A 15,894-nucleotide genomic window follows, 5' to 3' on the forward strand; every position below is an offset into this window, starting at 1 on the left:
TATCATTTATGTAAACTCATCACAAATTTAACTATAGATATCGAAAAAGCTAAATGAGTAAATTCTCTATGAAAAATCGAACTAGCATTACATTTACAATCTCGTTTTGTTTGGGGTATAATAGAATTAATTAGATGGGGGCACGTGCCATTCGTTTCGGAGCAAAGAGGCCTTTGTCTAATTAATGCAAAGTGGAAACCGTGTCATAGTAACTCGTTTGATCAATTCCTACGTTTGTGTTTATCAAATATATTGCAAAAACTATTTCTTTTTGAGGTGAAGTCAGAGTCAAAGATCGCCATATATATTATATTTTATATATTCATATTCGAGCTAGTGAGGAAAAAACCCAAAGTCATGCCATGAGGGGTTGACCAATAACTCTATGCGTATATATATGTGCTATCATCGAATTAAAATGAAACCCCCATGCAAACGAACAAACCTATCTATAACAAATTTACATGTCCGTACACATACAAAGATAAGTCAGATTATTTTTCCATTTCTTGGGGTAAAAATTAAGAAAACGAAGAAGATGAAGAGACAAGTAATGATCGTTGTTATGTTAGTTGCCCTTTTCGTTGTTTTCTTGGGAGTCAATCAAGTTGAAGCCATGAGGCCGTTCCCAACAGCTGCAGATGAGATCCGGTTAGTGTTCCAAGCGCTGCAAAGAGGTCCAGTCAGCGGGTCAGGTCGAAATGGTTGCACCAACATTCCCCGTGGTTCACGTAAGTGCCATGGTTGAATCTGACCGGTCACCTGATTCTTCTTCTTGAAAACGCAACCACAGATTCTTTGATTCTTTTTAACTTGCGATGGATGTAAATTTGTCTTTTGGTAGAAATTCCAAGCCCAAGACCATACCAATCTTTTATATTTTTCACCATTATGTAAATTGGACACAAAAAGATGGTGTGCCCAAACATGTTTTTTCGGCCAATATATAAACATATAATTTGGTTTAATTCGAAACTCTTTGTATCAACTGCATACTGTGTATAATGCTTTAGATGGTGAGTAATAAAATTGAATTATATATAATTAATGAATGAATTTGGTTGTTCCTAATGAATTTACTATACTCTTTTCCCGCAATAATACAGTTTTAGTGTGTTTTCCTAAGAATATCACATGCTTCTATAAATTTAAAAATAAACCACAAAACAAAATAGTGTCATAAATTTTAAACACGGTTACCAAGCCGGGCTACATCAAGTAAATAATTGAACTAACAGTTCTGCTCGTACATACAACATATAAATTATATAGTTTTGAAGTATAGACCAATTTGTTTAAAATTATCGCCCAGTCTAGTGTATGCTATATGTACCATTCTTCTGTTTGTTTGTTTGCACACTATCTCTTATACCATATAATTTTTATACAGTATGTATCCGTCATGTTCCAAACAAAAATCAAATTATAAATTTTTCTCCCAAATAGGGTCGTCGTGCCTACCAATCCACCATTATACATACTACCACAGTATTTGGTTACCATCACAATCATATTTCTGCGATCGTAGAACACTATGCTTCTAATTGTAAGACAAATTTAAAAAGAGAAAAAAATAAGTTTAGAAAGATTATTATGTGTTGTAGCTTTAAATCTTGGTGATATTGTACAGTAATAAATTGTTAGAAAGATTCATATATTATTGAATAATAAATACTTATATATTAACCAAAAAATTACATATGTAGTGTTCATAAAACAAATTAAAGAATAGCTAAGTTCATCAGCTAGTTTTGGCAGATAAACCAAGTTAATGAATACATATACATACATTTGCTTTCATATCTGTTACAACTACTCAGTCAAAATAGAACCAATACACAAAACTCATGACGTGACGGCTCACTTGCCGTGGCACGTGCCCGAACCTCCTGGGATGTTTGTGCAACCGTTTGGACCTGATACTGGAACCTGACCCCGTTGCAGCAGCTGGAACACGAATCGGATCTCACCGTCGAGTCTAGCGGCTTCCACTTGTGCAGTGTTCAAGAAAACCATTAAGAGGCCGAGCAAAATCACTCCAAGTATCAATTGTTTCTTCATCATCATTTATGTATCTTGTTTTGGTATATATTGAAAGTGAGAAAGGAAATATTTTTTTTTTTTTTTTTTTTTGGCACGTAAAAGTTGTTGTGTGTCTTTTACTCGTTGTTTGCTTTGTATATTACATTTAGTTTGATTATGACTTATATATATAGGGTTTTCTGATGATGGTGTTGGTTGATCCGTCAGCTTGGTGCCTTTGTGTGATAATTTCGGTCTTACTTGTGGCTTGACTTTTACTAGGAAAGACTTGGTTTTCAACAATTTGAATCCAAAGCTATAGGAATTGATCAAACCAAGTTAAGGACACGGTTTTTTGCCTTGGACCGCAATCTATATCATTTATCTGCATTTTCAGCGAGTTTAGTAGTTAACTCGATCGTACGTAACTGGTTATATCGAAGCATGCATTGTGGGTCAATTCAATCGGCTTTAAAAACTTATTCCAATGCTTTTTTTTTTCTTTTTTTGAAAAATACTTATTCCATTGTTCAATACAGAACTCTAATTCTCAGTCTTTCTGTTTTTGTTTTTTTTTTGTCAATATTTATGACGACGATTTATATTCGAACATGGGAGGTCAGAATGACATGATAACATATAAAAACCGGAACCACTAAGCAAAAAGAACTTGGAAACTGTCAAATGTCTCAAAAAGGGAACTCAATGAGAAAAAGAAATTCAATTGGCAAGTTTGATTCAGTCTCAACTCTTAAAAGTCTCTCGACCAATGAATACATACAATATATTTTATCGGTTGGTACTTAAGCATGTGTATGAAACACCCTTTTAATTAAATTATATATAACTAACTACCGTATTGTATTCATTGTCACAGTGAAATTTTTACTAACCAACAAAAAAGACACGTGTAGGATCATATTTAAAGCCAAATTTACTATACTAACCTTTTTTACAGCGCTAAATTCACTGTGAAGCGTTTTAAGTTTTTTGTGTGATTTTTTTTTTTTCTTTCAGTTTGCTTTAATTGACGGAGTTGACTTTGTGTGGCGCGGGTAACATATATTTGACTTTTCTTGCGGCGGCGCTAAGAACCGTCGATGCTTCCGGTGAACAGAACCAAAGCTCTTTTATCAATCCTGAGCCAAGTCAAAACACTACACCATACCCAGCAGGTTCACGCCAAGGTCATAGTCCATGGATTCCAAGATGAAGTTGTTCTCGGATCCAGTGTCACTAACGCTTATATCCAATCGAATCGTCTCGATTTCGCAACTGCTTCTTTCGATCGAATCCCTTGTTGGAAGAGGAACCGGTATTCCTGGAACACGATTCTCTCTGGTTACTCCAAATCCAAGAGTTGTTATAGTGACGTCTTGCTTCTTTACAATAGCATGAGGAGGCATTGCGATGGCGTTGATAGTTTCAATTTGGTGTTTGCGATCAAAGCTTGTGTTGGTTTAGGGATTTTAGAAAATGGGATTTTGATTCATGGCTTGGCGATGAAGAATGGGTTGGATAAGGATGATTTTGTTGCTCCGTCGTTGGTTGAGATGTATGCTCAATTCGGTAATATGGAAAGCGCGCAGAAGGTGTTCGACGATATTCCTGTTAGAAACTCACTTCTCTGGGGAGTTCTGATGAAAGGATATTTGAAATACTCCAAAGACCCAGAAGTGTTTCGTTTGTTTTATCTCATGAGCGACACGGGTTTTGCGCTCCATGCCCTTACATTGATATGTTTGGTAAAAGCTTGTGGTAACGTTTTTGCTGGTAAAGAAGGGAAATCAGTGCACGGATTATCTATTAGAAGGAGCTTTATAGATCAGAGTGATTATTTGCAAGCCTCCATTGTAGACATGTATGTGAAATGTAGACTGTTGGACGATGCTCGTAAACTATTTGAAAGGTGTGTTGATAGGAATGTGGTAATGTGGACCACGCTGATTTCTGGGTTTGCAAAGTGTGAGAAAGCTAATGAAGCGTTTGATCTGTTCAGGCAGATGCTGGGAGAATCGATACTTCCAAATCAATGTACTTTGGCAGCCCTTCTTGTTTCTTGCTCGAGCTTGGGATCTCCTAGGCACGGGAAGAGTGTTCATGGCTACATGATAAGGAGTGAGATTAAAATGGATGCTGTAAATATTACATCTTTCGTTGATATGTATGCGAGATGCGGGAATATTCAAATGGCCCAGAAGGTTTTCGATATGATGCCAGAGACAAATGTCATATCGTGGAGCTCTATGATCAATGCTTTTGGGATAAATGGTCTGTTAGAGAAAGCTCTGGATTGTTTTGATAAAATGAAGTCGCAAAACCTAGTTCCCAATTCTGTGACATTTGTTTCACTTTTGTCAGCCTGTAGCCACTCAGGAAATATCAAAGAAGGATGGAAGCAGTTTGAGTCGATGACAAGAGAGTATGGAATTACGCCAGAGGAAGAACATTATGCGTGTATGGTAGATTTGCTAGGTCGAGCTGGTGAAATTGGGGAAGCTAAGTCATTTATCGATAATATGCCTGTGGAACAAATGGCCAGTGCTTGGGGAGCTCTTCTTAGTGCTTGTAGAATCCATAAAAAAGTCGACTTAGCAGAAGAAATCGCGGAGAAGCTCTTAACTGTAGAACCCGATAAATCAAGTGTCTACGTTTTGCTTGCTAACATATATGCTGATGCTGGTATGTGGGAGATGGTGGATTGTGTGAGAAGAAAAATGGCTGTGAAAGGATATAGAAAACCCGTGGGGCTATCTGCTATTGAAGTTGGCTAGAACATATAGCTATTGATTCCTGCAGCATGGTTTTGATGAAGAACATATGAAATATGACGCACCAGGGTAGAGAGATGATGGAAATTAATGTGAGAGAGTTACTTGGGAAAACTTCCAAATTTAAGCTTTAACTCGTTGCAATCAACTGTATCAGAAAAACCACGAAGATGAAGATGAAGATAGTTGATGAGAGTACGAGCTGGTTTCTGCTGCAGTCAAAGTTGCTGTCATAAGATGCGTTGATATTCTTAGAACAATTGAAGAGGTTATATCTCTGATCTCTCTTTCTTACAAGGATCTTCGCTTATCAAAAGCTAATTGCGAGCTGGATTTTTCCAAAATACAAAAATCGAGCTCGTTTGCTCAGCTTCAAAATATTGTAAACATTTTTTTAAATTTTCTGGCTTCAAATATTTAGTACCGGATTATTTTTGCATTGCCAATATACAAATAAGGTGTTTCTGGAAAAGATCTCACTGCCCTTTAGAACCTTACTTTTATTGAAATCTAGGATACACATTCTAACATTGCTGCAAATTGCTAGGTTGCAGTTTGAACTATCTCTTTCCTACTTTCATGTAAAGAAAGCTTTCAAGTGATCTGAGAAACTTCTGGTTTGCACATACCTGATTGAATATGAAGGGTTAGTTCTCCACTCTACGATCTGTCACAGGTGTGATTGCCAAATCTCAAAATGAGCAAAGGAATGCCTCTGCTGCTCCAACTGATTCTATCTATCTGCTTATATGCTAATATCATTCTCAGTTTCCTGTACATATCCAGCTAATCCCATCTGCTCATATATCTCATCAAGCAACAAGAAAACCTCATCTGAAGCTGAGTGAGACTTATCAGCTGCAGCAAACATATGGTCTCGTTTATCTATCCGAATCGAACTTGTCCCAGGACATATCTTTTCTATACCCAACTCTTTCATTCTTCCCCTAACCTCTGCAACCTCTCTCCACCTGTTTTCTTCTGCATGCATGCTAACTAAAAGGAAATAATACCCACTATTTGTCGGCTCCAAAACCATCAATTTGTTAAAAGCAATCTCGGCTATCTCTAGATTCTTGTGAATCCTGCACCCATCAAGCAAGGCCCCCCAGATAACCGCATTTGGCTCAAACTCCATATTTCCAATTATTTCAAGAGCCTCATAGATCAACCCAGCTTTGCTTAGTAGATGAACCATGCATCCATAATGTTCAACATTAAAGACAATGGAATAGTCATCAATCATGCTATCATATATCCTTCGGCCTTCCTCTACAAGACCTGCGTGAGTACACGCAGTTAGAACACTCACGAAAGTGACTGTGTTGGGTTTGACTGACTCTGACTTCATCTTGGCAAACATTTTCAGTGCTTCTTGTGCACAACCATGAGCTGCCAGGCCTTCAATGATCGAATTCCAACAAAAGAGATTCTTTTTTGGCAAATTGAAGAATATCAGAAGTGCCCGCTCTAAGCTACCGCATTTAGAATACATATCTACAAGCGCAGAACCTATGTAAACATCAAGAACAAACCCGTTCTGGGTTGTGTACTTGTGAACCTCCTTACCTATTTCTAGCACACCGAGATGAGCACAAGCTGAAACAACAGTTGACATAGTGACCTCATCAGGAATAATCCCTTCCTCCGTCATTCTGTAGAACACTGCAACTGCTTCACTATATCTCTTGTTGTGCGAGTAACCGTTGATCATAGTGGTCCATGAGATTGTGTCCTTCACAGGCATCTGATTAAACAATGACTCTGCTATTTCCAGATTGCCTAATTTTGTATATCCATCAATCAAACAGTTCGACGTAGCAACATTCTTCTTCGGCATTTGGTTAGCTAAAGAACTCGCCGATTCCATATCCATGACCTGGCGATAAGCTGAAACCATCGTGGTCCAAGTAATATCATCTCTTTCAGGCATTTCATCAAACACTTTCCTGGCTTCCCTGATTTTACCAGAGGATGAATAAAAGCCAATAAGAGTCGTCTGAATCTGAACATGGAAACCAAATCCAAATTTGAAAATGTGCGCCTGAAGTGATTCCCCAAACCCAGAAGCGAAAGCAGAAGCCTTTACCAGTGAAGAGTATGTGTAGCTAGATGGAGAAACCGAGTCTCTGAGCATACGAATATAGAATTCCAGAGAACGAGTCGGGTAGGAACAAGTAACTAAGCCTTTAATCAACGCGTTGTAAACAAATACATTAGGTTCCTGCATCTGGGTCATGGAGTAAACGGCAAGATCAACACGGTTAAAGGAAGTGCAGGCAGTGATGAATTGGTTCATTAAGCGATTGTTTTCGTTTTGGCTCATCTTGATCATGGCGGCTAAAGCAGACTCCAGAAGCTTGGGGCTCGAGCATTGCTTGATTAGCTGTAAAATGGGAAGTTTTTGGAAGAGTGAAGTAGAGCAACCTCTGAGGAGAAGAAGATGGTAAGAGTGTGCCCGAAGACTATGCACATTGGCCGAAGCATTCATGTAAGAATTTGAGGTTGTCGATAAAGTTACAAACTTTGAAATCTTAATTAAAAGGTATCAAACAAACTTTCTCGGATAAACAGAGGATTGCAGTTTTACCAGACAAGATATTGTGCAATAAGGACATTAGGCCAAAAATCAATACGAAATTGTTTCCATAAGAACAAAAAAGACACACCTTTTAAGACTTTATACCCTACCCCCAAAAAAAAAGTGTCACACAAACACACTGCACTATACATTCACAAGCTTTTTTTCTTGTCTCTGTTTCATCTTGCTAGTCAATCTTTATAGTTGTTGATACATGATGCGACGAGTCCCCTGCTGCTACCTGTTAATTGTGGCCTTGGGTTGAAATATCTGCACAAGAGACCACAAGATGTCCATCCTGTGCATTACTTTGTTGTTTTGGCCCTGCCATTCATTAAGAGTATCCAGTTATTACATGTGATATAACAATACAATGATCAAGGAAAACTTCCAGAATATTTTGTTTGTTTTCTATCACGATTTAAGACAAAAATAAAGTCGTTTGGTTCCAGAGTTTTAAATATAGTCCAATGGAGGGATATTCAGATCCTCATGTGTTGGGGTCTAATTCATGAGGTGTGTGACTTTAAAGTGGAGACATTTCTCCCTTATTCCCAAATACGTACCTCCACTACGAAACATATCCATGTTTTCTCGCCTTGTTTCTCTGTGATGCCTCTAAGGATGATGAGTTCCAAGCTCCTTATCACGTTTGCTATCTCGAGAAAGTGGCTACATTCTTCACATAACATCTGTTCAACATCCAAAACACACTCAAGAATTCAGGATGATAAATGCAGAGTTTGCCAGTCCTTCTGCCAAAGTGCTTCAAATACATTGGAAAGGTCATGAGAAAATAAGACACACCTCGATAAGCAATACTCCTTCTTTGTCCAGATTCTCTACCATGATCGAGCACACTTGAAGATGGCCTCCAATCTCTACTGCCCAGCTCGAACCTTGCTCAGTGCTAGATGATCCTAAGGTGCCGGTATCCTTCTGTTGCATCTGCAACTTCAAAAGTATAAACTTTTCAGAAAACTTCATCAAAAGTTTGATAATTGATATATCAATCAGCCATGAATAACCGGCTATGTCCCTTCACAGACCATGGAGAATATAAAGCAAAACTTTTCTTAGGAAAACGAGATATTATTAAGACACCTACGTTTTTTACCTTTGAACTTCCACTTTTACTGAGCTTGTCAGCATGCTTAGAGACATTCTGCAGAAAGAGCATGTGCTTGATCGTGCACTCTAGCAAAGAATCAATACTGCACTGTAAAAGATAACAGCATTGTTAGAAAATAACAGAATAAAATGTACAATTCATGACCTTAACTGCATGAGTTCCGTCAATCACATTGCTTTGAATAGAAAAAAATCACCTTCGATCCATTAGGCACAAGCTCCCTTAGTTCTTTAATACGATCCTGAATAAGTTGCCTGTCCCTTGGACGAGGCCGAGAACTTTCACCTGGTTTAGCTCTCTTTTTGTTCTTCTTGGGATTTTCCAAGGACGTCGGAAACTGGTCGCCGGAGGAACTCAGACATGTCGTTGAAAACCCAATAGAAGAAAATGCCCCACAGATATTTGATGGATTCTGTTGGGTATGCCCCTCTGCTAGAGGCGGCTGGCTAGTCACACTATCGACTGGGCTAACAATACCATGTTTTTTATTACCAAAAGGTACTGCCTCTGCGATTTCAGCAGTTGTAAGCAATGATTGCATCGACCTACTTGACGATATTTCACGCCTGACATTACTATCACCATTATTCATACTCGCAACCACGGCATCTAGAAGATTCTCAGGGCTGGAGTCAAATGTCAGGTGACTATGGCTCATATCATTTGTTCGTCTTATAGCTGCAGCAGATTCAAACTTTGCTAGGTCCTCATAAGCAGTGCTCGTTTTACTGAAAGCAGGCCCTAATGCCTCTAACAGTTCACTTCCAGAAAAAGAAGACAAAGGTGCAGTTAAAGCATCCAACTGACTTGACTCAACTGTCTTCTCCTGCCTATTTTCTGTGTCTTTTACATATATGCTTCTTTGGCCCTCCGATGGTTGGAAAACCTCCTCATTTCGATGAAATGAATCTTTATATGTTTTCAACGCAGTAAGAACAACTGAATCATGTTGTTGATATGATGGACTTGCTTTTAGTCTATCAGTATCCATTGCAAAAGCAGATGAGCCTGCACTATTAGGCACATGATTCCTCGAGTACTGTTGGAAATTAGGACCTGATTCTCTTGAGTATCGGTAACCACCAGTACCCTCATCATAAGTTACCTTACTCATATCATTTATACCCACTTGATTCTTGTGTTTAGTATCAACCACGTCAACTGAAAAACCACTTGTAACACCATCATTTCTTCCAAACATGGAAGGTTGGACTGCTTCAAGCCCACCAAGTACGTGAGCAATCTTCTCCGTGTGAAAATATGATGGAGTGAAATTGTATGGAAGGTCGTCACTTCTATTACTTTTGTTTTGAGATACAATATTTAACCCTTCCACATCCATAGCTTTGTCAAATTCTCCTGAGAAATCAGGGAATGCCTCATGTAAGCATTTGGAAGGGATTTTTGGCTGCAGCAAAATTATACAACGCATCATGGTTATACTCAGCAATACAACTGGGGTCAGAAGCGATAAAAAAACCCAAAGCCCTTCTCTTTCAATTTCGTACGAACATAACTAGAACTGGCGAAAAACATGAAACAATGTTTGCACGAGAAAGATCATTACCAGATCCGAAGGGCTATTATTATCACATCGCATTAAACTTGAAGCATGGTTTGCCAGTGGATCCTTGAGAGCCAAAAACAAATGCCTGATATGAGTCACCCAAGCCGGGTCTTCATTAACCTGTTCAATCAAAAGTATACAGGACGATCACATTTTTTTTTTTTTTTGTCAACTGGACAATCACATTCAAATGTTCAATGTGAAAGCTTTCTTTCTTCCTAATATTTTTTTGTGTAAGTTACTCTGAACACAGAATACGGTTAGAACATCTTACTTACTTACTTTACACAAAGAACCAAGCTGCACAACTCCACAAGAACCAACAGCTACTATAAGAATAGTCTGCAGAGAATGAAGAAAAAAAACTGTCGTAAAAACTTGAAATGCAAACTTTGAGGAAAACAAAGTTAAAAATTTGTCAAACGGAGAAAAAAAAGAGACAAATAGGTGCACGTGCAATGTCTAATCTAATTAGAAATACCAGGGAAATTTTAACAACAAGAATATCTCAGGCGATATATAACAATATGCAAAAGACATGGATATCTAGACATTCAATAACCAGAGCAAGAAAAACAAATAAATGAAAACGTATCAGATACCTTGATTCCAGCAGAAATTTGACTCTCCCAACCGTTGTGAACCTAAGGGAGAAGAAAAAAACTTATCTTAAGACAAGAAGTTGCGAACTAAATTTTCAAACTCAAAGTACATAATTCCCAACCTGAAGTGTCGAGTGAGAGTCATTCAAATATTCAGTGAAGACCCATTGATGTTGTTCAGAGCTTGCAACTTGTCCTACAACCCTATAACAATAGAGAGATATAAATGAAGATGTTAGCACCATTAAGTAAAACTCAATGATCAAAACAAATTAATAGGTCATGTTCCTGCTAGAAGGATCAATATCAAGTCCCAAGACAAGCCGAGATATGAGTGTTACATCATGTAGTCAATGCCAAAGAAAGAAAAGTTAAAAGAGTAAAGTTTAACTACATGAATGTCAAACTGTGATACAACCAAGCTAGAAACAAACCAAGTCTTTCTTTAGTTCAACAACATCAATAAAAGATCTCAAAGTAATGAAGATAGCAAGAGTATTAACAAGAAAAGTCCATCAGCAAGCAAAGTTTCCTTACCCTTCTCCAAGAGAGTGTACATGATATGACATTTTAGCTACAGCTAATCCAAGGGGGTCATGTGCATAGGGCCCTTCATGAAAGTTTCCCGGCATCAAATTGCGATTATGATTAACATAGTACACATCGTCCAAAGTAAGCACCCTGCAAGTGTTTTAATAGTCGATAAATGAGAAACTTCTAATTGTCTTTTAGAAAGAGAAGTTTTTGGTTCATCCTTAAATACACTAAGCTCTCCATAGTTGTCTCTAGGTAAAGACTGATTTCGGAACAAGCACATATATTTAAAAAGGACCTGTATGGAAATATTACTGCCTAACGTATGAATGACTTTACTAGTTCCATGAGAGTAAGCAGATAAGTAAACTAACTAAACAATGAAAGCTATCGAAAGGCCAAACTTGACAATTTATAAGGTTCCGACAGTTCTTCTACATTCAAAAAGTTGACAAACATATTGACTATACCTCTCAAAGCAACCAGAACAATCTTAAAGCAAGCAGAACCAAGAACATCCAATGTCTCCACGGATAAACACTAAAAACAAAACAAAACTTTTGGATGACTTACACTGGAGAACGGTGATTGAGTTTCCAGAACACGGCATAGTTCCAATCCGTATTGGAGCAGAGGCTCCTCAGTATTTGTTGTAAAGTAGAACCCATCTAAACCACCCGTCACCACTAAAACTCAAAATCACCCCTCTTAAACACTTTAAAAACCAAAATTTGAAAGGGTCCTAAACCCTGATTCTGTATCAGTCGGACAAAAATGTGTGTCTAAAGATGAAAAACTTTCCCACCCAAAAAGAAACTCTTTTTTTTTTTGTTATTTCTGCCTATTGATGAACTACGAATCTACTAACTACCTCTGTAAGAACCTCTCCCAGCTTGTTCCCTTCGCAATCCAGCTCTCGGGTTTATTGGTGGACCTACTTCTCCCAGTGAATATTGCCTAGTTCCCATTCCTCCCCCAAACATAAACAAACCTAGCTCGTAGAAGAATTTGAGATCGAAGAAGAAGAAGAAGAAGATGATTGGAAAAACAGAGTCTAGCTTATGTCATGAGACATTGATCCTTTTTCTAGAGATGATACGCTCTGAATCTGCATCTAGAAAAGAAAAACAAAAAAGCTCACAAAAGTCGGAATCTTTGTCGAGAAATCCACCGGTGAAAGATAAACTCTTTTGAGTAAGAAGTGAGTGAGAGAGAGAGAGAAACGCAGAGTTGTGCTAAAAAGACATCTCCTTTTTTTAAAGGGGCGTTGAAGAAATTGAGGGTCAGTAACTTTAACAAGGCTCAGTTTAGCATCCGTGGAAATATATAAAGAGTTATCGTGCGCCTGGGATAGGTGCGTATGTTAACCCTAGGGTAGAGTAGTAGTGTGGGGGTGGATTGAAACAAGCATGGGATTTTATAACGTGGAAAAAAAAAACATTCGAGTGATATGATCTCTATTAATGGCCAACAATATGATTCACCGAGTGAATATTTGTTTCCTTATACCTTTTTTTCATCATATATATATACACAAATGTTTTCCAGAAGTTTTTGCTTTTGTAAGTACAAGTCCATGGTGTTTGATTTTAGGAAATAATGAGTCTATATATGTTTTAGATATATGATCTGTTATGTGTATCATTCGTTCTCCAACACATTTCAAAGAAGAAGAAAGGAATGTGTGATGGGATTGTGGTCCATACAAAATCTATGGGAATCTAATGATTGTTAAGATAAAAAAAAAAAAAAGATCATATATCTTTCTCCAAACAAATTCCATTTGTGTTTCTCCTCTTTCACTTATTAATTTTCTCATGGTGTTTGTTCCTTTGGGTCGTTGACTACATAATATATACCTAAATGACAATACACATGTGAGAATGGCCAAAGTTGTGAGTCAGTAAAGTAGTATACATAACCCTAAAATAACAAGATCCTTTTCTTCATCAAGAGTCTATATGTATTTTCCTTAATAAATGTTGGAGGAAGTTGTTATATATGAAAAAGAGACAAGTAGGTGTAGGTGGAAAGGCTTTGTTAATTTGGGAAGCCTTAAGCCTCACCTTTCGCTTTCAATTTCACACTTCTTTCTTTGACATTTTTCGACTTGAGACAGCACATTTCATTTTTCCTTTTTGTTTTTAATGTATATTCTTTACTAATGATGTATAACACTCTTTTTTTTCTTCTGTTTTTTGTTTGTGCGTAGTGTATAATTGTATACCGTCAGAAAAAAAGGAAACCGAAAGTTGTATGACTTTTTAGTATTCAAAAATATAATTTCTCTCTTTTGCATGTTTTTGTGGACGAATCCCTAATTCAAGAATACATTCAACGATTTTTAGCCATATGGAATAAAAAAAAAAAAAAAAGATCATAACTTCTTCTTTTTGGTCAACATTATACCACAACTTTTACTAGTGTTTATATAATTAGCATGTGACATATAACATAAGAAGAAGAAAAAACCAGATATGTGTACTTGGTGGTATCAACGAATTTAGCAAATCCAAACTTAAGTTGGTTAACTAGTTAAGTTACGTACATTGCGGCATACAACTTTTTCATTAAGAAGCCCATCACGACTTTATCTCATTTAAAGATTAGTCCCTAAAGTTAAAGTTGAAACATAACTAGGCCCAACGTAAGCCCAATCTAAATTTTCCCTTTGTTTATCCAGGCCCAGGCAACCTTAGAAATTTAAATTATGATATAAAGCTTAAAATCGTTTCATTGCTCTTTTTTTTCAAGATCGCATCGTTTTAACCAGAGTGTATAATTATTTGATCTAATTCATGGTTTATCTAGTTTATTATTATATAAGTAAACTGGCAGAAAATTATTAATTTTACTAGTACAAGCTTTTTATGATGGAAAAATATCTTAATTTTGTGATTTATAAATTTTGGAAGAAATGTTATGTCTAACTTTTTTTTTTTTTTTTGTCTTCATCTATATATGTGTTCTTAACTTCTTATATACACGTTACAATGATTCGCGTGTCATTCCATCTCTAATTTAGCGACAACAATACTGTTAATTCTGAGTCTTTTTTGCTAGTAATTAGTTTAGATAAACCCGTTATTATCAATGCTTTCTTGTATATCCTTAAAATAAATGAAACTAAACGTAGTAATATTCATAAGATACATAGCTCGAACAGACTTATATACTAAAAACCTTGTATTTAATATTTCTATATTACTATACTTAATTTGTGAAGCATAAGCTGTACTAGTTAGCCATTATTTAAGTAACTAAGACCAGATAGATAACTAATATATACTATATAATTGCAGCTGAATATTTTGGAGGCACCTTCATAAATCATAACCACCTCTCTAGCAATATTTTTGTCACTGGCGTCTAACGAACGATCAACGGACACAGTTGAAGTGAGGGAGACAATTTTACTAAATTTAATTTGTTTTTATTTCGTTATATATGTTTCAGTGTGTGGCTATATCCTATGTATATATTATATATATTAGATACTATATATATTTATTAATGCATACGTTGCACTCATACAAATAAAAAGAAGAAAACAATAAGCTTTCAATTTTTATCGTGTGTGGCGACTAAATCATGCCCATATTAATAAGCACGTGCTGAAATTGGGAGATGCATGCACTTTCTTCCTTTCAAATGAGGGATATATAAATAAAAGTCCACATGTTCACAAGATTCCTTTTTTTTTTTTTTGTCCCAAATATTTAACTTATAATTGAGTCTGTCGACTATTAATACTTTATTATCTGGCAAGAAACTACATATTACGTACGTTTTTTTTATAGTAGAAAATAAGTGGATGACTCAAAAAAAAAAAATCACAATAGCTTTTTCCTTTTTCTACTTGCTCACAATTTTCTTCAAATTTTTTAGTTATATATATATATAATAAACACAAATTAGAAAGTGTAGATTTTAGAGTGTTGCTGCTTTTGGGAAGATCATCCTTCTATTATTATTATATAAAATAATGTTTTAACAGAAACTCGTAAAAAATATTTCCGTAGACAATGCCAAAAAAAAACAAAACAAAACAAAAATATACAAAAATATTTATTATTAAAATAAAAAAATCCCTCAATCGCTTTCCCTTTAGCAAGTTGAGCCATTATTATATAGAATACTATACCAACTACTAGATTTGCTGGGTTTTTTTTAATAATTATGTACCAATCTAAAATATTATTGATACTAAAGTAGGGACATTGAATAGCATGCATGTCTAGATTTTCTTGGTCGCGAGGAAGAAAAGAAATGAAAAAAAAAAAAAAACAGTTTTTGACCTACAAATTTTAAATGTTAACAAAAATAATTGGGTATACCTTTGACCCTAGCTAGCTAGCAGCAGACTTATTAGCCGAAGGCTCGAGCACAAAAAATAAAACAAATAAAAAGAGAGAAGAGAGTGTGCAATATGTGCAATGCATGCACCCGTCTCTCTTGCGCTACAGAGTTATTATTTGTATTCTCAAGTTGCGCGATATCAGCCAATTACATTTCAATGGTCCACCACTAATAATCTCTATAGGCCAAGGCTCATCCCACTAAATTTATTTTTATAACCTATACATCTTTTTATAACCCCCTTTATTAGTTTGGTATAATCCTCTTCTTCATTAAGCGTACGTTTGATAATCATCTTAATTTCTACTACTTTTATAAGTATCACC

General features: G+C 36.2%; 4 protein-coding genes across 4 annotated transcripts; 2 read left to right on the forward strand and 2 right to left on the reverse strand.

Moving 5' to 3' along the window:
• The first annotated feature begins 538 nt into the window (after positions 1-538).
• On the forward strand, positions 539-748 carry LOC17898558. The gene has a single exon (XM_006304349.1). The coding sequence runs from the start codon at positions 539-541 to the stop codon at positions 746-748; it is 210 nt and encodes a 69-aa protein (XP_006304411.1).
• Positions 749-1,741: 993 nt separating this feature from the next.
• On the reverse strand, positions 1,742-2,064 carry LOC17897483. The gene is made up of 2 exons (XM_006305990.2): positions 1,865-2,064; positions 1,742-1,745 (listed from the first exon to the last, which is right to left on the reverse strand). Exons 1-2 carry the CDS (start codon positions 2,062-2,064, stop codon positions 1,742-1,744), a joined length of 204 nt encoding a protein of 67 aa, XP_006306052.2.
• Positions 2,065-3,033: 969 nt separating this feature from the next.
• On the forward strand, positions 3,034-5,188 carry LOC17897438 (pentatricopeptide repeat-containing protein At1g06140, mitochondrial). Its single transcript, XM_006303947.2, has one exon. It carries the CDS (start codon positions 3,123-3,125, stop codon positions 4,794-4,796), a length of 1,674 nt encoding a protein of 557 aa, XP_006304009.1. The 5' UTR covers positions 3,034-3,122; the 3' UTR covers positions 4,797-5,188.
• Positions 5,189-5,278: 90 nt separating this feature from the next.
• LOC17898649 (transcription factor EMB1444) lies at positions 5,279-12,453 on the reverse strand. The gene is given in 13 exon segments (XM_023788885.1): positions 5,279-7,289; positions 7,292-7,317; positions 7,616-7,698; positions 7,941-8,066; positions 8,182-8,322; positions 8,492-8,593; positions 8,703-9,914; positions 10,074-10,193; positions 10,356-10,415; positions 10,676-10,717; positions 10,798-10,879; positions 11,213-11,356; positions 11,783-12,453. Coding segments are annotated over 13 exon segments (3,984 nt in total). The 5' UTR covers positions 11,878-12,453; the 3' UTR covers positions 5,279-5,538.
• Positions 12,454-15,894: the final 3,441 nt, after the last annotated feature.

Source organism: Capsella rubella, unplaced genomic scaffold, assembly GCF_000375325.1.
Source record: "Capsella rubella cultivar Monte Gargano unplaced genomic scaffold, Caprub1_0 scaffold_1, whole genome shotgun sequence".
Classification (NCBI taxonomy): domain Eukaryota; kingdom Viridiplantae; phylum Streptophyta; class Magnoliopsida; order Brassicales; family Brassicaceae; genus Capsella; species Capsella rubella.

What these genes read in the sequence shown, in the direction of transcription:
- LOC17898558 (XM_006304349.1), top strand. Translation starts at nt 539, where the DNA reads ATGAAGAGACAAGTAATGATCGTTGTTATGTTAGTTGCCCTTTTCGTT.
- LOC17897483 (XM_006305990.2), bottom strand. Translation starts at nt 2,064, where the DNA reads ATGATGAAGAAACAATTGATACTTGGAGTGATTTTGCTCGGCCTCTTA.
- LOC17897438 (XM_006303947.2), top strand. Translation starts at nt 3,123, where the DNA reads ATGCTTCCGGTGAACAGAACCAAAGCTCTTTTATCAATCCTGAGCCAA.